The 14,513-nt window shown below is 39.2% G+C and overlaps 1 protein-coding gene across 1 annotated transcript in view; it reads right to left on the reverse strand.

The window, feature by feature from the left end:
* The window catches only part of LRIG3 (leucine rich repeats and immunoglobulin like domains 3), a 46,587-nt gene that overhangs the window by 12,942 nt on the left and 19,132 nt on the right, over nucleotides 1–14,513 (reverse strand). The window contains exons 4-10 of the mRNA XM_005571404.5: nucleotides 5,428–5,559; nucleotides 4,576–4,719; nucleotides 3,406–3,549; nucleotides 2,903–3,046; nucleotides 2,370–2,513; nucleotides 1,387–1,467; nucleotides 412–483 (exon numbers count right to left, since the gene is read on the reverse strand). Of these exons, the coding sequence (XP_005571461.3) occupies nucleotides 412–483; nucleotides 1,387–1,467; nucleotides 2,370–2,513; nucleotides 2,903–3,046; nucleotides 3,406–3,549; nucleotides 4,576–4,719; nucleotides 5,428–5,559 (861 nt within the window). The remainder of the gene's footprint in view (nucleotides 1–411; nucleotides 484–1,386; nucleotides 1,468–2,369; nucleotides 2,514–2,902; nucleotides 3,047–3,405; nucleotides 3,550–4,575; nucleotides 4,720–5,427; nucleotides 5,560–14,513) is intronic.

A 14,513-nucleotide genomic window follows, 5' to 3' on the forward strand; every position in this document is an offset into this window, starting at 1 on the left:
AATAAAGATAATAATAGCTATTGAATTGCATTCTGATTAAAAATTAAATGAGACAACATATGTGAATATGTGGTACAATACCTGACATATAGTGAACGAACTACATCTAGTAGGTTTCTTAAAAAAATAAATAATCACTGTTTGAGAAAAACAATTAAAAACCCATTAAGGAGATACAGCTTTTGTCCTTAAATACAAAGGAAAGCATATACCTGTATACTTCTATATAGGTAGGTAGGTAAGTAGGTAGACAGAGAAAGAGATAGAAAGATAGGGAGATGTTTAAATATATTTTATGGAACTGGAAGGATGCCAACAAAATCACATTCCAGTTTGTTTTATCTTTCATGACACATAAGTAAAAACCATCTTAGAGATTCTCTTTAGGGTAACTGAATTCTAGCTACTCACAGATGCTCCAATGCATCCAAACCAGTGAAGGCTTTTTTAGTAATAGATCGGATCCGATTTCCTTGGAGTATCCTGGGGAAAAAAATTACATTGGAACACTTAAATTAAAAAGCCATTTTGGGGGTGGAACTCTCATAAACAGAACTGCTTTTTAAATTATGTGTGAGCAATTCCATTTTCTTCAATTAAACAATATATCCTGTAAAAATGTGCCCACGCCATCTAGTTCACTAATGTAGTTCAACATGGTTTTCAAAGCATTCAACAAAGAGCCCAACAAAAATAGGTATTCAGTAAGTTACTCTGCTGATTAAGTTAAATTGTTTTTCAGAGTCCTTTTAGGAAGAGGCAGAGACTTTATTTCAAGTAAACTGTCTCAGAACACTAACAGAGCAGATAATAGTGAATGTTTTCTCCTTCCCCTCCTTCTCTGTGGATACCCTACATCCACAGGAGTTTAGGACTCTAGGGAAGTGAATTTGAATACTGCTGGCTTAAAACATGCAATATGACCACCTGCAAGACCGTTTTATGGCTAATTATAAGATGTTTTCATCCCGTTTTGCTTGTAACCTACCACAGCATTATCAGTCGCTACTAGATTACTTCATTAAAAAAATTCCTGCGAGGACAGTACAAGATTGAGAATTTCAAAATGTGGAAGTGCATGCACTAACTTTTACGCAATGATAATTCCAAAAGTCTAAGCCCTCAACATAGATGAAAATGATTATGAGGATATTAAAGTAAATTACACACACTAAAGTGTTGAATAAAACACTTTCACCTAAGGAAGAAAAAGTTAATAGTATATATCGCGTGCAACAGCAGGCATTTGGGGAGAGGATAAAGGGTAGTAACCAGATTAAGCACCGATTTCATCTCTTCATGATGTCAACTTGTATAGCTGACTTCAGTGAAGACAAAATTTTTAAATCGAAGAGTGAGCTAAATTATGAGGCAATTCATACTCACAGCCGCCTCAGTTTGTCAAGCCCAGAGAAAGCACCATTCATGTCTTCAATAGTCCAGGAAATTTCATTGTTCTTCAGATCCCTAATTTTAAAAGAAGCATTCCCTTTAGAGTGATAAGCTCAGAAAGCCTAATATCACCACCCAGGTGGCTTATCATTTGTAAAAAATTTCTCCTAATTTCCCACATTATCTCCACCTCCTTCAAAACAATAGAAAACTCTTTTTCTCCAACTTACTTCTTACACCCTGCCTGACTCCCTTAACCACATTTTAAGTTTTCCCCTAAAATCAGAAAAAGTTGACACTGGCCCTATTAATTCCTCTATCAAAATGACTACATGCTGAAAGATCCGAACAGTCTGAAAAATACATTAAACTTTAAAACCACTGTTCCAACCACACATGCAGAAGTTCGCCAAAGTATACAGCATGTCTTTCAATTATGTAATGCTTCACATCGTGAACAGAGCAAAAGTTTCTGACAGAGCAAAAATCAAAAGCCCATTGCACAACCTTAAATTACCATTTGAGAAATTTTTCAAAGGTCAATTAATTCAACTCCCTTTTCTTTCTCTTAGGACGGAGATCAGGTTGAGGATATAACCGGCATGATAAACAGTATCTTCCTTCACTGCCCTTTGTAGACCTTTGTGCTCTAAGTAATTTTTAATCTGCATTTTATAAAGAAAACTTAGTGGACTTAAAATTGTTTCCCTCTTAAGCAGTTACCAATTTCCTGGAGATCCTGAGAAGGTTAACTGTAATCACCAAAACAAACTGATTACTGTCCTTTTTAATCCCTTTACGAAACACATATGGATGAAATGGATCCATTTTAATCAAACTGATCTGGGAAAGATTAAGACACTACTTCTGAGGCTGTACGCATTTCCTTGACAACAAAAGAAATCTGCTAGGAGAAACGTGGGCACATTTAGGAACCAATTAGGTTCGTGTACTGACAGCAAAATGTGTTAACTTACAAAGTCTTTAAACTGGAAAGCCCCCGGAAGGCACCATCAGCAATGTAGCTGACTCTGTTGTTGCCAATGTGCAGTATATTTAGTAAGCTGAGGCCAAGGAAGCTTGAATCATCTAACCTTGATAAGTGATTGAAAGTTAGGTCCCTGTAAAGAAAAAAGAGAAAAACAAACAATAGCTTTTTTCAATTCAATGCAATGATTCCTTTTCCAAAAGACAGGTAGCGTATGAGCTACACTAATCCTTATTTTTAAATTCTGCCTTAATAATACCCAAGTAAATATTTCTAATCTCAGGAATTAAAACAGTACATTCTCTTTGCTTGAAAATAACCATCATTGCTTTTGCCAATGTGCCATAGAACTGCAACAGAATTGGCTTCAACTTACCACAACAAAAATAAGACTAGGTTGCATGTGAAAAAAGCTGTCACCTTGGAAACTTTGTTATGAAAATTTCACAGATCAGTGGTAAGAAGCTCATGCCCTGGCATGATCCCTGCTCTCAAACCTGAGGAGAATAAAAGGCAACTCACAGCTCACTGAGCTTCTGGCAGAACTCCCAGGCATCAGGGCTGATCCTGTTGATGGCATTTTGGCTGAGATGAAGCTCCTGCAGCATCAGCAAGCCGTAAAGCCAGCCTTTGGTAATCTCTGTCAGGTTGTTATGGTCCAGGTGCCTACATTTACAATAAGAATCAAAAGCAGGATCAAAACTTCATTATCTAGTCTCTTCAAAGGGGACATATGATTACAACCTATTACATATTCCTACTGTTATTAGATGTTTAAGCTTTTGTTATATGAAGACGTCAGCAAAAAAATATATATATATATTCTTATAATTTAGGTGGTTATAAATTTAGGTACTTATAAATTATCGATCACATTACCTGAATCAAAACTGAATACTACATTATAAATAAGATTGTGGATAATGAGATTTTTAACATAGGATTTCACATAAGACCTACTGAATGTACACTGAGCATTCTATGATCATATTACCTGAGCAGGAACTGTGATAACCCACACTTACAAAATTTCCATGTTGCTCAGCCCCCAAAAAGCTCCATCCATAAGTTTTGTTACTCCATTTCTTTGCATTTTCAGAGACTTCAGAGCACCAAGCCCTTGGAATGTCAGTCCATCTACGTTTTTAATCTTGTTTCGGTTCAGTTCGCTGCATTGAGTATTACAAGAGTTAGCTTATATGACAATTAAATTCTGGAGGTAGTAATAAAATGTGTCATTACTACAATATAGTTAAACCAGTCAGTGTTCAATTACATAGAGTGTTTTCAGTTTCTAAACATTTTTACTGCAAAGAATTTCAATTTGTTAAGCAGGGAGTGAATTTCCTACTGAAATGGGTCATGTGTTTTTGGAATAATAAAATACTGAAACTAGACTGCATTTCAATGTCTAAAGTCTTGTCCACTCAGGATAGACACAAACAAATTAAGATTTGTTTTTAAACAATCCAGAATGAGATTATTAAATGTTACACTAAAATATGAGGTCTATAAGGAGCTGGGCCTCAAATTTATCCTGTACGATCTGTTTACAAGTTGGTTACTATCTTTCACTATTCTTTTTAGGTTTAATGCTTTCTCTTTATGGCAGTAGTTTTCAGCCTTAGTTGCATACTGGACCCAAGCTGGGAGTTTTAAAAATTTCTGAAGCCTGGATCTGACCCCCAGAGGTCTAGGGTGTGGCCTGGGCAGTGAGATTTTTAAAAGCTCCCCAAATGTTTGCAATGTGCAGCCAAAGTTGCACTACTGCAGGAGTCTGTTCACAGATCGCTCTACCATTATTAACGAGACAGATCTTTACAGCCACTTAAGCTATCAGAGACTCCTGGAGTTGCCGGTATTATTCTCATAAACCACAGCTGTTGAGAGACCGCGGATGTTTTCAGTGCCACAATGGCACTTTTGTGCCGGCGTTGGTCAATGATTACACTGTTCACTCTTTCAGTAACAATCTAACGTGTCTTGTCAAGCAGCAGCTGGCACAAGGTGAGGAGGTGACGAGGTGACATTTAAGACTCTTTCCAATTTGGAGATTCTATAGCTCCAATTCTCAAAGGAAAGGCAGCTACATTCTTGTTTCTAAACTCCTTTTTGCCACATTGTGGATTTTAAGGAATAGACACCAAGGGTTTGGGGGAGGTGAGAAACAGTATCTAAGAGAACATTTTACTTACAGGTGTTGTAGTTGGGGCAGTTTAAACATCTTGGGTGGGATAGCTGAGATTCGGTTCCTGTTCAGCTTTAACACAAGGAGTGTATTGGCCAAACTGTCAAAATACCCAGGTTCCATTGATGTGACTCGGTTGCTGTTGAGATACCTGTTGAAAGTTTAAAGATGAGCTTCTCCTTCTGATTTATTTGCAAGTTAAAGTGCAGGCCATCTCTGTATTAGAAGGATTCTCCGGGGGGGGGGGGGGGAGGGATTGCACTGGGAGTTATACCTGATGTAAATGACGAGTTGATGGGTGCAGCACACCAACATGGCACAAGTATACATATGTAACAAACCTGCACGTTATGCACATGTACCCTAGAACTTAAAGTATAATTAAAAAAAAAAAAAAAAAAAAAAAAAGAAGGAGTCTCCAGAGAACCTAACCATCAACGGAAACTTAAAAAAATTACTTTTTAGGTCCTCAAGGACAGATGCTAAGATTCACACATATTGCTGGGAAAACAGTGATTAAAATATGTGACGGATGCAAATTTTTTTTTTTATAAATATCCACTTTTTAGGACATTCATTTATTAATAATACATAGCAATGGTCTGATTTTGATTTTTTTTAAAAAATGAGCACTTTTCACACCATCTAGGTTTTCTAATAAAAAAATATGTAATTTTTTTATAACCTGAAAGTATAAAAATAAACTGCAGATTGTGGTCGTTCAAGCTTACAGCAAATTTCAAGTCAATAAATTATACTTTTGATCCATCAGTAGTAAAGTAGACAAAGTTTGTTATATTTTTTCATTATAATATTTTCATTACAGGTGAAAGTTTTTGCTAAAGAAAACTTCACTTACAGATATTTGAGCTGTAGGGGTGGAAACGCAGTTTTGAGCTCTGAAATATTGTTGCTGCTAAGGTCCAAAGTTTCAAGGGACTGAAACTCTTTCAGATGTTCAGGTAGTATTTCAACAATCCTGTTTCCAGCCCTAGAATTAAAAGAAAGCACCGTTAACAAGGTTAATGGTGCAACAATCTGAAAGAAGACAAATATTTTCTATTCCTGACTGGTTCTTCAGAAATATGGAACTGACTAAACAGTACTTTTAAAAGTTAAACAGCAATACCATGGCCATTTTAAGTTACTCATTAAATTATAAATCCTAATATTCGAATATGTGGAAAACATTCCTATATAAATCTGGGGTACTGTTTAGCAGCTATGGCTGTCTAAATGCTATGCACTTAAAGGCAACGGTTGGATGTTTCTTTATTCTATTTTTCTTTTTTAAAAATTTTTTTATTTATTGTTATTTTTTAGAGACAGGGTCTCACTCTGTTACCCAGGCTACAGTGCAGTGGCACACTCATAGCTCACTGCAGCTCAAACTCCTGGGCTCAAGGAGCACTCCTACCTCAGCTTCCAAGTAGCTAGGGCTACAGGTAAGTGCCACCTCACCTCGCTAATTTTTTGTACAGTGGGGGTCTCACTATGTTATCTAGACTGGTTTCAACTACTGGCCTCAAGCAGTCAGTCCTCCAGCCTCAGCCTCCCAAAGTGCTAGGATTACAGGTGTGAGCCACCACATCTGGCTATTTTTCTTAACAGCTCTTCTCCCTTCTCCTTATTAAATGGTATACAAAATGCCTAACACCAAGGTGGCATACCAGGCACTGATGAGTTAATTCCCTGTTCCTCCTTCTTGATTCCTAATCTATTTCTAATTCTTCTGTTGAAAAGTGCCCATATTACAGGTGCTAATGAATTTAAAATACTTGTCAGATTGGGGATTTTTTAGAACCATTCTAGAGAGATCCCCTTTTCTTTAAGAAACAGCAAGTTTCAAGGCACTGCCATAGTCTTCAATATCAATGAATATGCTGCAGCCCTTTCAGTAGTACAAAAGTATTACATAAGAGCACTCCAGTTTGAATAATCCCTTGGCATAATTAGATCAAAACATGTTTTATATTAAAAGTCTTAAACATCAGACCATGATGTCCAGTATGGCAGCCACGAGCCACATGAGGCTCTTTAAATTTAAATTAATTCAAATTAAATGCTAAAATTTAGCTCCTTAGTCACAGCAGCCACATTTCAAGTGCTCAATAGCCATACACTCCTGGTAGCTATCAAACGGTACGGCACACATACAGAATGCTTCTACCATTGTGTAAAGTTCTATTGGTGAGTGTTCTACTGAACAAATGGAAAGAAACAAACAGAAAAAAAAGAGGCCATTTCAAAGTTCTTAAAAAGTCATCAATCAATATAGTAACTCCCAAGGGAAAAAGGCAGCATTAAATGACAATTTTGTTAAAATAGCAATCAAATGGATGTGCAAGCCATCTTGTCATATTAGATCAGGAAGTTTGGTCTTTTTTAGACCATCTTTTGGCAGGAGAAAATAACATCAAGGTAGAAAGGATATCTACAAATCATAGAAAGGTCTCCTCTTTACAACGCAAGGAACAATGAAACAATCTGAATGCTCTGAACAGAATTCTGTGTCTTATGTAAGTCACACACTGGTGTCTGTACATGGTCTGCAGTTAATCTTCAACTAACAATAAAACTTGCAAAATATATCTTGTGTGTTTTTTGTACCCAAAACTGGATTTCTATAGTGTTCTGAGCTCTTCTGCATTATTGTAACTCATCGGTCTCTCACGATCGCAGTAGGTTCCCAAGCGAGGTGTACCTCTTATATATTTTCACAAAATCTTGTGCTGCAAGCTGATGTTGAACTTACACCACCAGTCTTCTCTGCCATACTGAGATACTCTTAGAAGCAGAATTCTCTCTATGTATCACCCTTAGAATGCGTATAAAATTTAATAATATTGAGGATCGATTAAGTGCCAAGCCCTTTGCTAAACACTTTTCATATATTATACCCTTTAATGATAACATTTCTCTGGTACAGACATAACAAAACATTTTGAAACTAGGGCTTTTCACCTAACAACTTCAAGCATTCCCAAGTCAGCTCAAAGAATAAGCCCGATTGTTCCTGAAGCAATCCCTTAAGGCTTCTTTCATAGAATACAGAGTATGAAAGATACTCTGGCATTTAATTTCTTATACAGACATGTACCTCCCTTGAAAAGGCCCCTACTTCCCACCTTGCAAAAATGCTGAACTTCTGGTTTTAAACTGATCTGGGAATCTACCCTGGCTCACTGAGCCATCATCATGCCAACACTAAGAATGCCACAGAACAGAGGCCCTCCCAATCTGTGCTTGCCCACTTTGCAGGTGAGAGGGGGCCCCAGGGCTTGCATGTATTTACCATCTACCAGAGTCAGATGGCTGACTTTCTGTCAGGTGCCACCTTCTTCACAAGAGAATAAGGGGAGAAAACGGGCATACATTTTATATTTAAAGAACAAATTCAGAAAGCTTCTCGAAATATTGTTAAAACCCTTCTGCACAGTATCTTTAAGGACTGTGGGTGGATTGTCTTTTTCCAACTTTAAAATCCAAGTCATCAGAAAATCTAATGTCAGGTAACTAGCATAGACAATGTATATCTTAAGAGCTGAACTTTATGATGATAGTAAAGTTTTAAAAAAGAGATGATTCAGCAGTACTACGTACAAGTCACAAATGAATATCAAGCCCTTCAGATTCCCATAAAGTCTCACAGGCTTTTGTTTAGAGTCAAGTCAGCCATGACCTCTGATTTTGACCATTTCCCACATCTGGATTTGCCTGCGTATAAAGTCCTTGATCTAGCTGTGAGGTATAGGGTAATGCAAGTGAGACAATTAGTCAATTCCTAGGTCCCAGAGATGGATTCCATCCAGGAGACAAGCCACAAGGCCTTAGGGTCAGGGTGTGTGGGTTAAATAAAACCACACTGCTCTAGGGGACCAAAGTTTTCTCTTAAATGCATAATCCAAATGTTTGCATTAGCAGGATGTCCTCCTACAAACACTAGAGTCACTCTGAAGTGCCCGAGTGCCCCTCCCTCTATCCCCTCCCCCATCCCTAGCCCTATCTCCCTTCAAACTTTGCATCTGGTTTTGGTCCCCAGGCTGTCTCAGGCACGTATAGCTACATTTGTATTTAACAACAACAAAAACAAAACACTCAGCAATGGATGTGTGCAATAAATAAAGCAAATCAGTTGGTGGTGGGGGCGGGGAGGCCCACAGGTGTCTATCACGTTGGTCAAATAAGGCTAAAAGTTAGATAACAGACCATACAATCTTTGGTTTATATATTCGTTTGTTTATAAGGTAATTATGAACAAGGTATTAAAACTGCCAATTACTTGAGTGACGAATAAAATTTTCCTTGCAGTAAAAGTATGCTCCAGCCAAAGCCAGCAATTTCCTGAACTGCACACCTCCTAAATTGCAGTGTGAAAGTGCTCAGTTACAGATGGCGCGTGCACAGTGCTGTCTTTGTCAGCACTGCTTCCTAGCACAAAAATCCCTTACAACTGCCAGAATAATAGTCCTTGTATCACAAAAATTTAAATCTGTCCTAATGGAACTGAATTAAATCCAAATACCCGTTTCTTATTAGCTCTCAGACTAACTAGCAAGTAACCACCTGATATATACCACACCAGTTTAAAACAAAACGAACAAACAAAAAACTTGCTTTGTATAATGAAGAGGGCTAAGAATGGGAGACAACTACCTTAAAAAACTAGATTTAAAAATCTGTTTTATCATCTAAAATCCTCAAAAAAAAAAAAAAAATTTATGGAGTTGGTCAAAAATATCCAGTTCTAGACCACAAAGTTTCAACTCAACTCCAGCTTTCATTTTTCTCCAAATAGGAATAAAGCCCAAACTTGATCAACACATTAAAAAGCACTGTAGTTAATTAATATTTTTGGCAGGAAACGTGCAACGCTTGAACAAAAACAGAACTCCGAATACCTTTTTCCATTACTGAATGTGGAAATACCATCTTTCCATTGTTCAAAAATCACAAAACAAACTGTAAATACTGGAAGGTATTTCAGTCTCGTACAAATCCATCTTAGAGACTAGGAATATTTTGGTCCTCTATGTTTGTTGATAGTACAGGGAGTTCCACGGTTAAATAATTTCTGAAGTGAAGTATAATTAGTCCCTTGTGGACACACAGACCTGGGGACTTGGGTTGGTCAGGAATGCCAGATGGTTCCCTCAGGCTTCTAAGAGGCCACTGGAAAAACAGGAGTCCCAGGTATTTTGGCCTCGGCTTCTTGGGTCCAACGATAATGGTTTCATTTTGTTGCCCATTTCACTTTTCAGCCAACTTTGCCAAATAGCTTTAAAATGCAGAGGCAAACATGGCTTGCCATTTTCATCTGATGATATTTAACTCTGAGAGTGCTGGAGTTCTACATGAGCAAGATGGACATGCCCCTTGACCTCACAGAGCTTAAAGTCTAGTGGGGAGAATAGCAGGCAACAGGGAGCTGTCCACAGTGTGGTAAGTCCAGCAACGGGAAAGGAAGAGTGGGCAGTGGAGGTACTGTGGACAGACTTCTATACAGTGGTAGAGAGAATATTGGAGGTCAGCAAAACTTCCCAAAGGAAGGGAAGAAACGACCACACTGAGATCTGCGGGATGAGTTAGCTCAGCGAGGGACAGTAGAGGCTAGTGCTCCAAGCAGAGGCAAAGATTTGGGCAAGTGAGAGCAGAGCAAGGCTTCCCTTTGAGGAAATGAAGGAACACCTGATGGCTGAGTACAGAGTGCACAGGTGGAGACTGGAGAAACAAGAGGCTCAAGAGTGAGGCCGCTGGGAGATGAGAGTTGTCAAGTTGGGCCCTGGAAACCACATCAGGCATTTGACCTTTATCTCAAGGTCAGCTGTGGGGAGGGGGCCAGAGGATGTCAAATGGTAGGGTGACAAAATCACACGTACATTCTAGAAAGGCTACTCTGATGGCTGTGGGTGGAAAGACTGGGATGAGGAGGGCACGACCAGGTGCAAGGGCACCAATTGGAGGCTCCTAACTCCACGCAGGACAGATGACAGAAGGATGATGGGTGACCTTGATGCCCACTTAGGGGGCGAAGCACCACACTTCCTCTGGTTTCCAGGGCACACACTGTGCTTTCCTCCTTCCCTGACATACAGGGTCAGTTCTTCCAGCTCTGCAGCCTCTGGCCACAGGGACCCAGTTCAGCTCTACTGGAGTTCTCATTCACTATCCATTACCATTGCACTTGGTGCTTCTGATATGGGAGGTTTTCTAAGACACAGAGTGCAGACTAGGGTCTCCCTGTGCTCACGTGTGAGATGCTACTGCCCAGAACAGCTCAATACTGGCATTTTAGTGCATCTGTAATCACTAAGAAAATGGATAAGTGTGTTATTCTCACATATAAGAACTGTACTAGTTTGTCTGGATACTCTTAACACCTGCCTTGAACCTAAATCTGGACTAAATTAACAACAGTAAAATATAACTTAGGAGGTTAGTGATATGACCACTTAGTGTGATGATTGGTTCTACTTCTTGATTCACTGTAATCTCCAGAAAGCATAACTGTCTCAAAAGAACCTTCATGCCCTCTTAAGTGGATATAAATGGTGTTAATTTAATTCCGGGGTCTGAAAGGAGAACCACAGAATGGAATATTCTTTGTTAGTGAGGAACCAGAATATCAGGTTTTCTCACGCTGGAATTTCTAAACCAACCAAAGTGTAGCTTCCTGTTGAATAAGGGGTATCTGTCAATAACAGGCAGCTTAAGACCTTGTAGCTGTGATGCGTAAGGACATGCAATCTAGGCAATTTAGAGAAGGTATCTGCATGCAGCATTTTCCTTTTAGCGGATGTGTGCACTGAAATTTAATGTGAAGCCATTTTTTATGTTTGCAATACCGTCTTTTCTTAGAATGCATCACTCTAACCACAATCCTAAGTCCAATTCAGTGATTGCAACTAACGAATCGCTGAATCTATGGTCATCCCATACAAACAACCATCAAGCAAGCAGATTAAATGTATTGACTGGTACAGTCAAGCCTGGCCCCAAGGAAATACTAATTTCTATATATAACTTGCAATCAACCAGCTTAGCACCATTTATAAAGGAATTACAAACTGTTAAAGAAAACATTACATTCTACCAACACATTAAAGGTCACTTATATTTCCAACAATAACCCCCACTCCCTTCCGAAAGGCTTCCCTGAAAACTATCTTGGCTGGAATAACTAACACCCCATAATATCAGGCAACTTTTAACAGAAATTTGGCAAGCAAAGAACTTCTCTCATATAGACAAAAAATAAACAGTCTCTGCTCATCTCTTTTCTAAAAAGATAATTAAGAGGTTTCATTAAAAGAACACATGTTTAGACTGGTCCATTGGTACTGTGGCATCAAAGAATAAAGCCAATGGAGGAAACCTGTGTAAGGAGACAGATTCTTGATGAAGAATTAAGGACACTAACCAGCAAACATGTGTTGGTGTAAGAAGCAAAGAGTCAGGCCGGGCATGGTGGCTCACGCCTATAATCCCAGCACTTTGGGAGGCCGAGGCAGGTGGAACACGAGGTCAGGAGTTCGAGACCAGCCTGGCCAACATGGTGAAACCCCGTCTCTACTAAAAATACAAAAAAAATTAGCCGGGCATGGTGACACGCACCTGTAGTCCCAGCTACTTGAGAGGCTGAGGCAGGAGAACTGCTTGAACCCAGGAGGCAGAGAGGTTGCAGTGAGCGGAGATCATGCCACTGCACTCCAGCCAGAGCAACAGTGTGAAACTCTGTCTCAAAAAAAAAAAAAAAAAAAAAAAAAAAAAAAGCAAAGAGTCAGTTCTTTCAGTAAAAAGCCAGGTCAACATAAAATATAATTATCCTTTGGATCACAAACATAATAAAGATGGCCACATATTAATATTTTAATATAGAGGTCCTGCAATAATCAGTGTCTTATTCATGCACTAGTCATAACACATGTTAAAAATGAAAAAAGAAATATGAGCCAAGCTCCATGGTGCATGCAAGCAATTCCAGCTATTTGGAAGGCTGAAGTGGGAGGACTACTTAAGGCCAGGAGTTCAAATTCAGCCTGAGCAACATAGCAAGACCCTGTCTCTTAACACAACAACAACAAAAGATCAATAAAAGAAAAAGAAGTCAAAAGCCCCATTCATACCACATAGCAAACAGCCCTTCTTTGATCCCCAAGTATAAATTCAGTCTAGTCCTTTATGTAAATGGGAATTTAAAAAGCAAATCCTGGAAGACAACAGGATAAAGAAAACATGGAAAAAATATTTAATCTGAAGTAATTTATGTACAATAAAAATGGACTCTACTCTGATTTAGTAAACTTAAAAAATTTTTCTATTTCTTCTTTGGGGCAGAGGCCTTCCACAGTCATTTTCAGAGTTCAGACCATTGATCTGGTTTGAGTCTCCCCTACTAGGCTTGCGATTTACTTGTGAGTGGAGAGAACCTCTGATTTACCTTTGGTTCCCCAGAACTCAGGATAAAATGAATGAGTTCAAGACCCCAGAGTGAACAAACTAGAGTTCAGACACTCAAGAGCAGCTGTAGACTGCACCATAAGGGTTTACCTTAGCTACTGTTCAAAATGCATATGAACATCAGAAAACAGAATGTCCATTACTGCTGCCAGCCAGAAAGTGTAAACATAAAACTGTGATACTCTACATTAATCAACCTGCTGATAAGATCTGACACAATAACTCAAACTACACCTCCCCAGACAGGAATTCTATTCCCGGTTTTGTGTCTTGATCTACTACGTTTTTGTGAACCTTAGTTTTCTGTCCTGTAAACAGAGGGAGATGAAATGAAATGATATCTTCCAGCTCTACTGAGTTGTGACTCTAGATCTGGATGAGAAACACTGCGAATGACCAGATTTGCTGCTGAGAAGTCATGCAGCTGCATCATGTAAATATTGCAGCCTCTTGTAGAACCTACCCTCCCTCTTGGGGGTTTCTTTCACCTCTCTCCTCCTGGGAGTCCCATTACCTGGATGTCTAGTCTTCCTCTTTCTCAGCTTGCTCCTTCATTTTCCTGGGGTCTATCTTTTGTTAGTTTTGCAAGAAACCATGTGTAAAAGCTGTTACTTCCTGTTTGAAAATATCCTTGTAGGATTTGGGTGTGTATAGTTTAGGCTATCAATCCTTTTCTCTTAGGATTATTTTTGAGATGGAGTCTGTCTCTGTTGCCAGGTTGGAATGCAGTGGCACGATCTCGGCTCACTGCAACCTCCGATTCCCTGGTTCAAGCAATTCTCCGGCCTCGGACTCCCGAGTAGCTGGGATTACAGGCACACGCCACCACACCCAGGTAATTTTTGTATTTTTAGTAGAGGTGGAGTTTCACCATGTTGGCCAGGATGGTGTCAATCTCCTGACCTCGTGATCTACCTGCCTCAGCCTCCCAAAGTGCTGGGATTACAGGCGGGAGCCACCGTGCCCGACCTCTCTTAGCATTTTGAAGACACTGCTCATGGATGATGCCAGCTTGGGGAGCCAGAGGCCGTTCTGACTCTCTGCACCAGTGTTTTGCAAACTTTAGCACACGTCAGAATTGGTGGGCAGGGGCTTCTGTTTCACTAGGCGTGGGTGGGGACCAAAGAAGCTGCATTTCTACCAAGTTCCCAGGTGATGGTGATGTGCTAGAAGCACAGTCCTCACAGGACCACCTTTGCCTCGTTTTCATTGAGACGTCACTCAGCAGGTCCTTTCAATCTAGAAATGTATATTCCTCAGTTTCAGGAAATTCAAAATTTTGTATCTTTCATAGTTTCCTCCTTTCTATCTCCACTGACATCTCTTTGTGAAATTCCAATTAGATAACTGCTAGCCTTTTTAGTTCATCTTCCTGTTTTCTTATTTTTTCTTCCCATGATTTCCATCCCTTTGTTTTTTGGTCCTTTTTTCTGAGATTTTCAACTTTCTTCCAACACTTTTATTACCTTTTTAAAGTGTCTGGTA

The sequence above is a fragment of the Macaca fascicularis genome, chromosome 11, assembly GCF_037993035.2.
Source record: "Macaca fascicularis isolate 582-1 chromosome 11, T2T-MFA8v1.1".
In the NCBI taxonomy this organism is placed as follows: domain Eukaryota; kingdom Metazoa; phylum Chordata; class Mammalia; order Primates; family Cercopithecidae; genus Macaca; species Macaca fascicularis.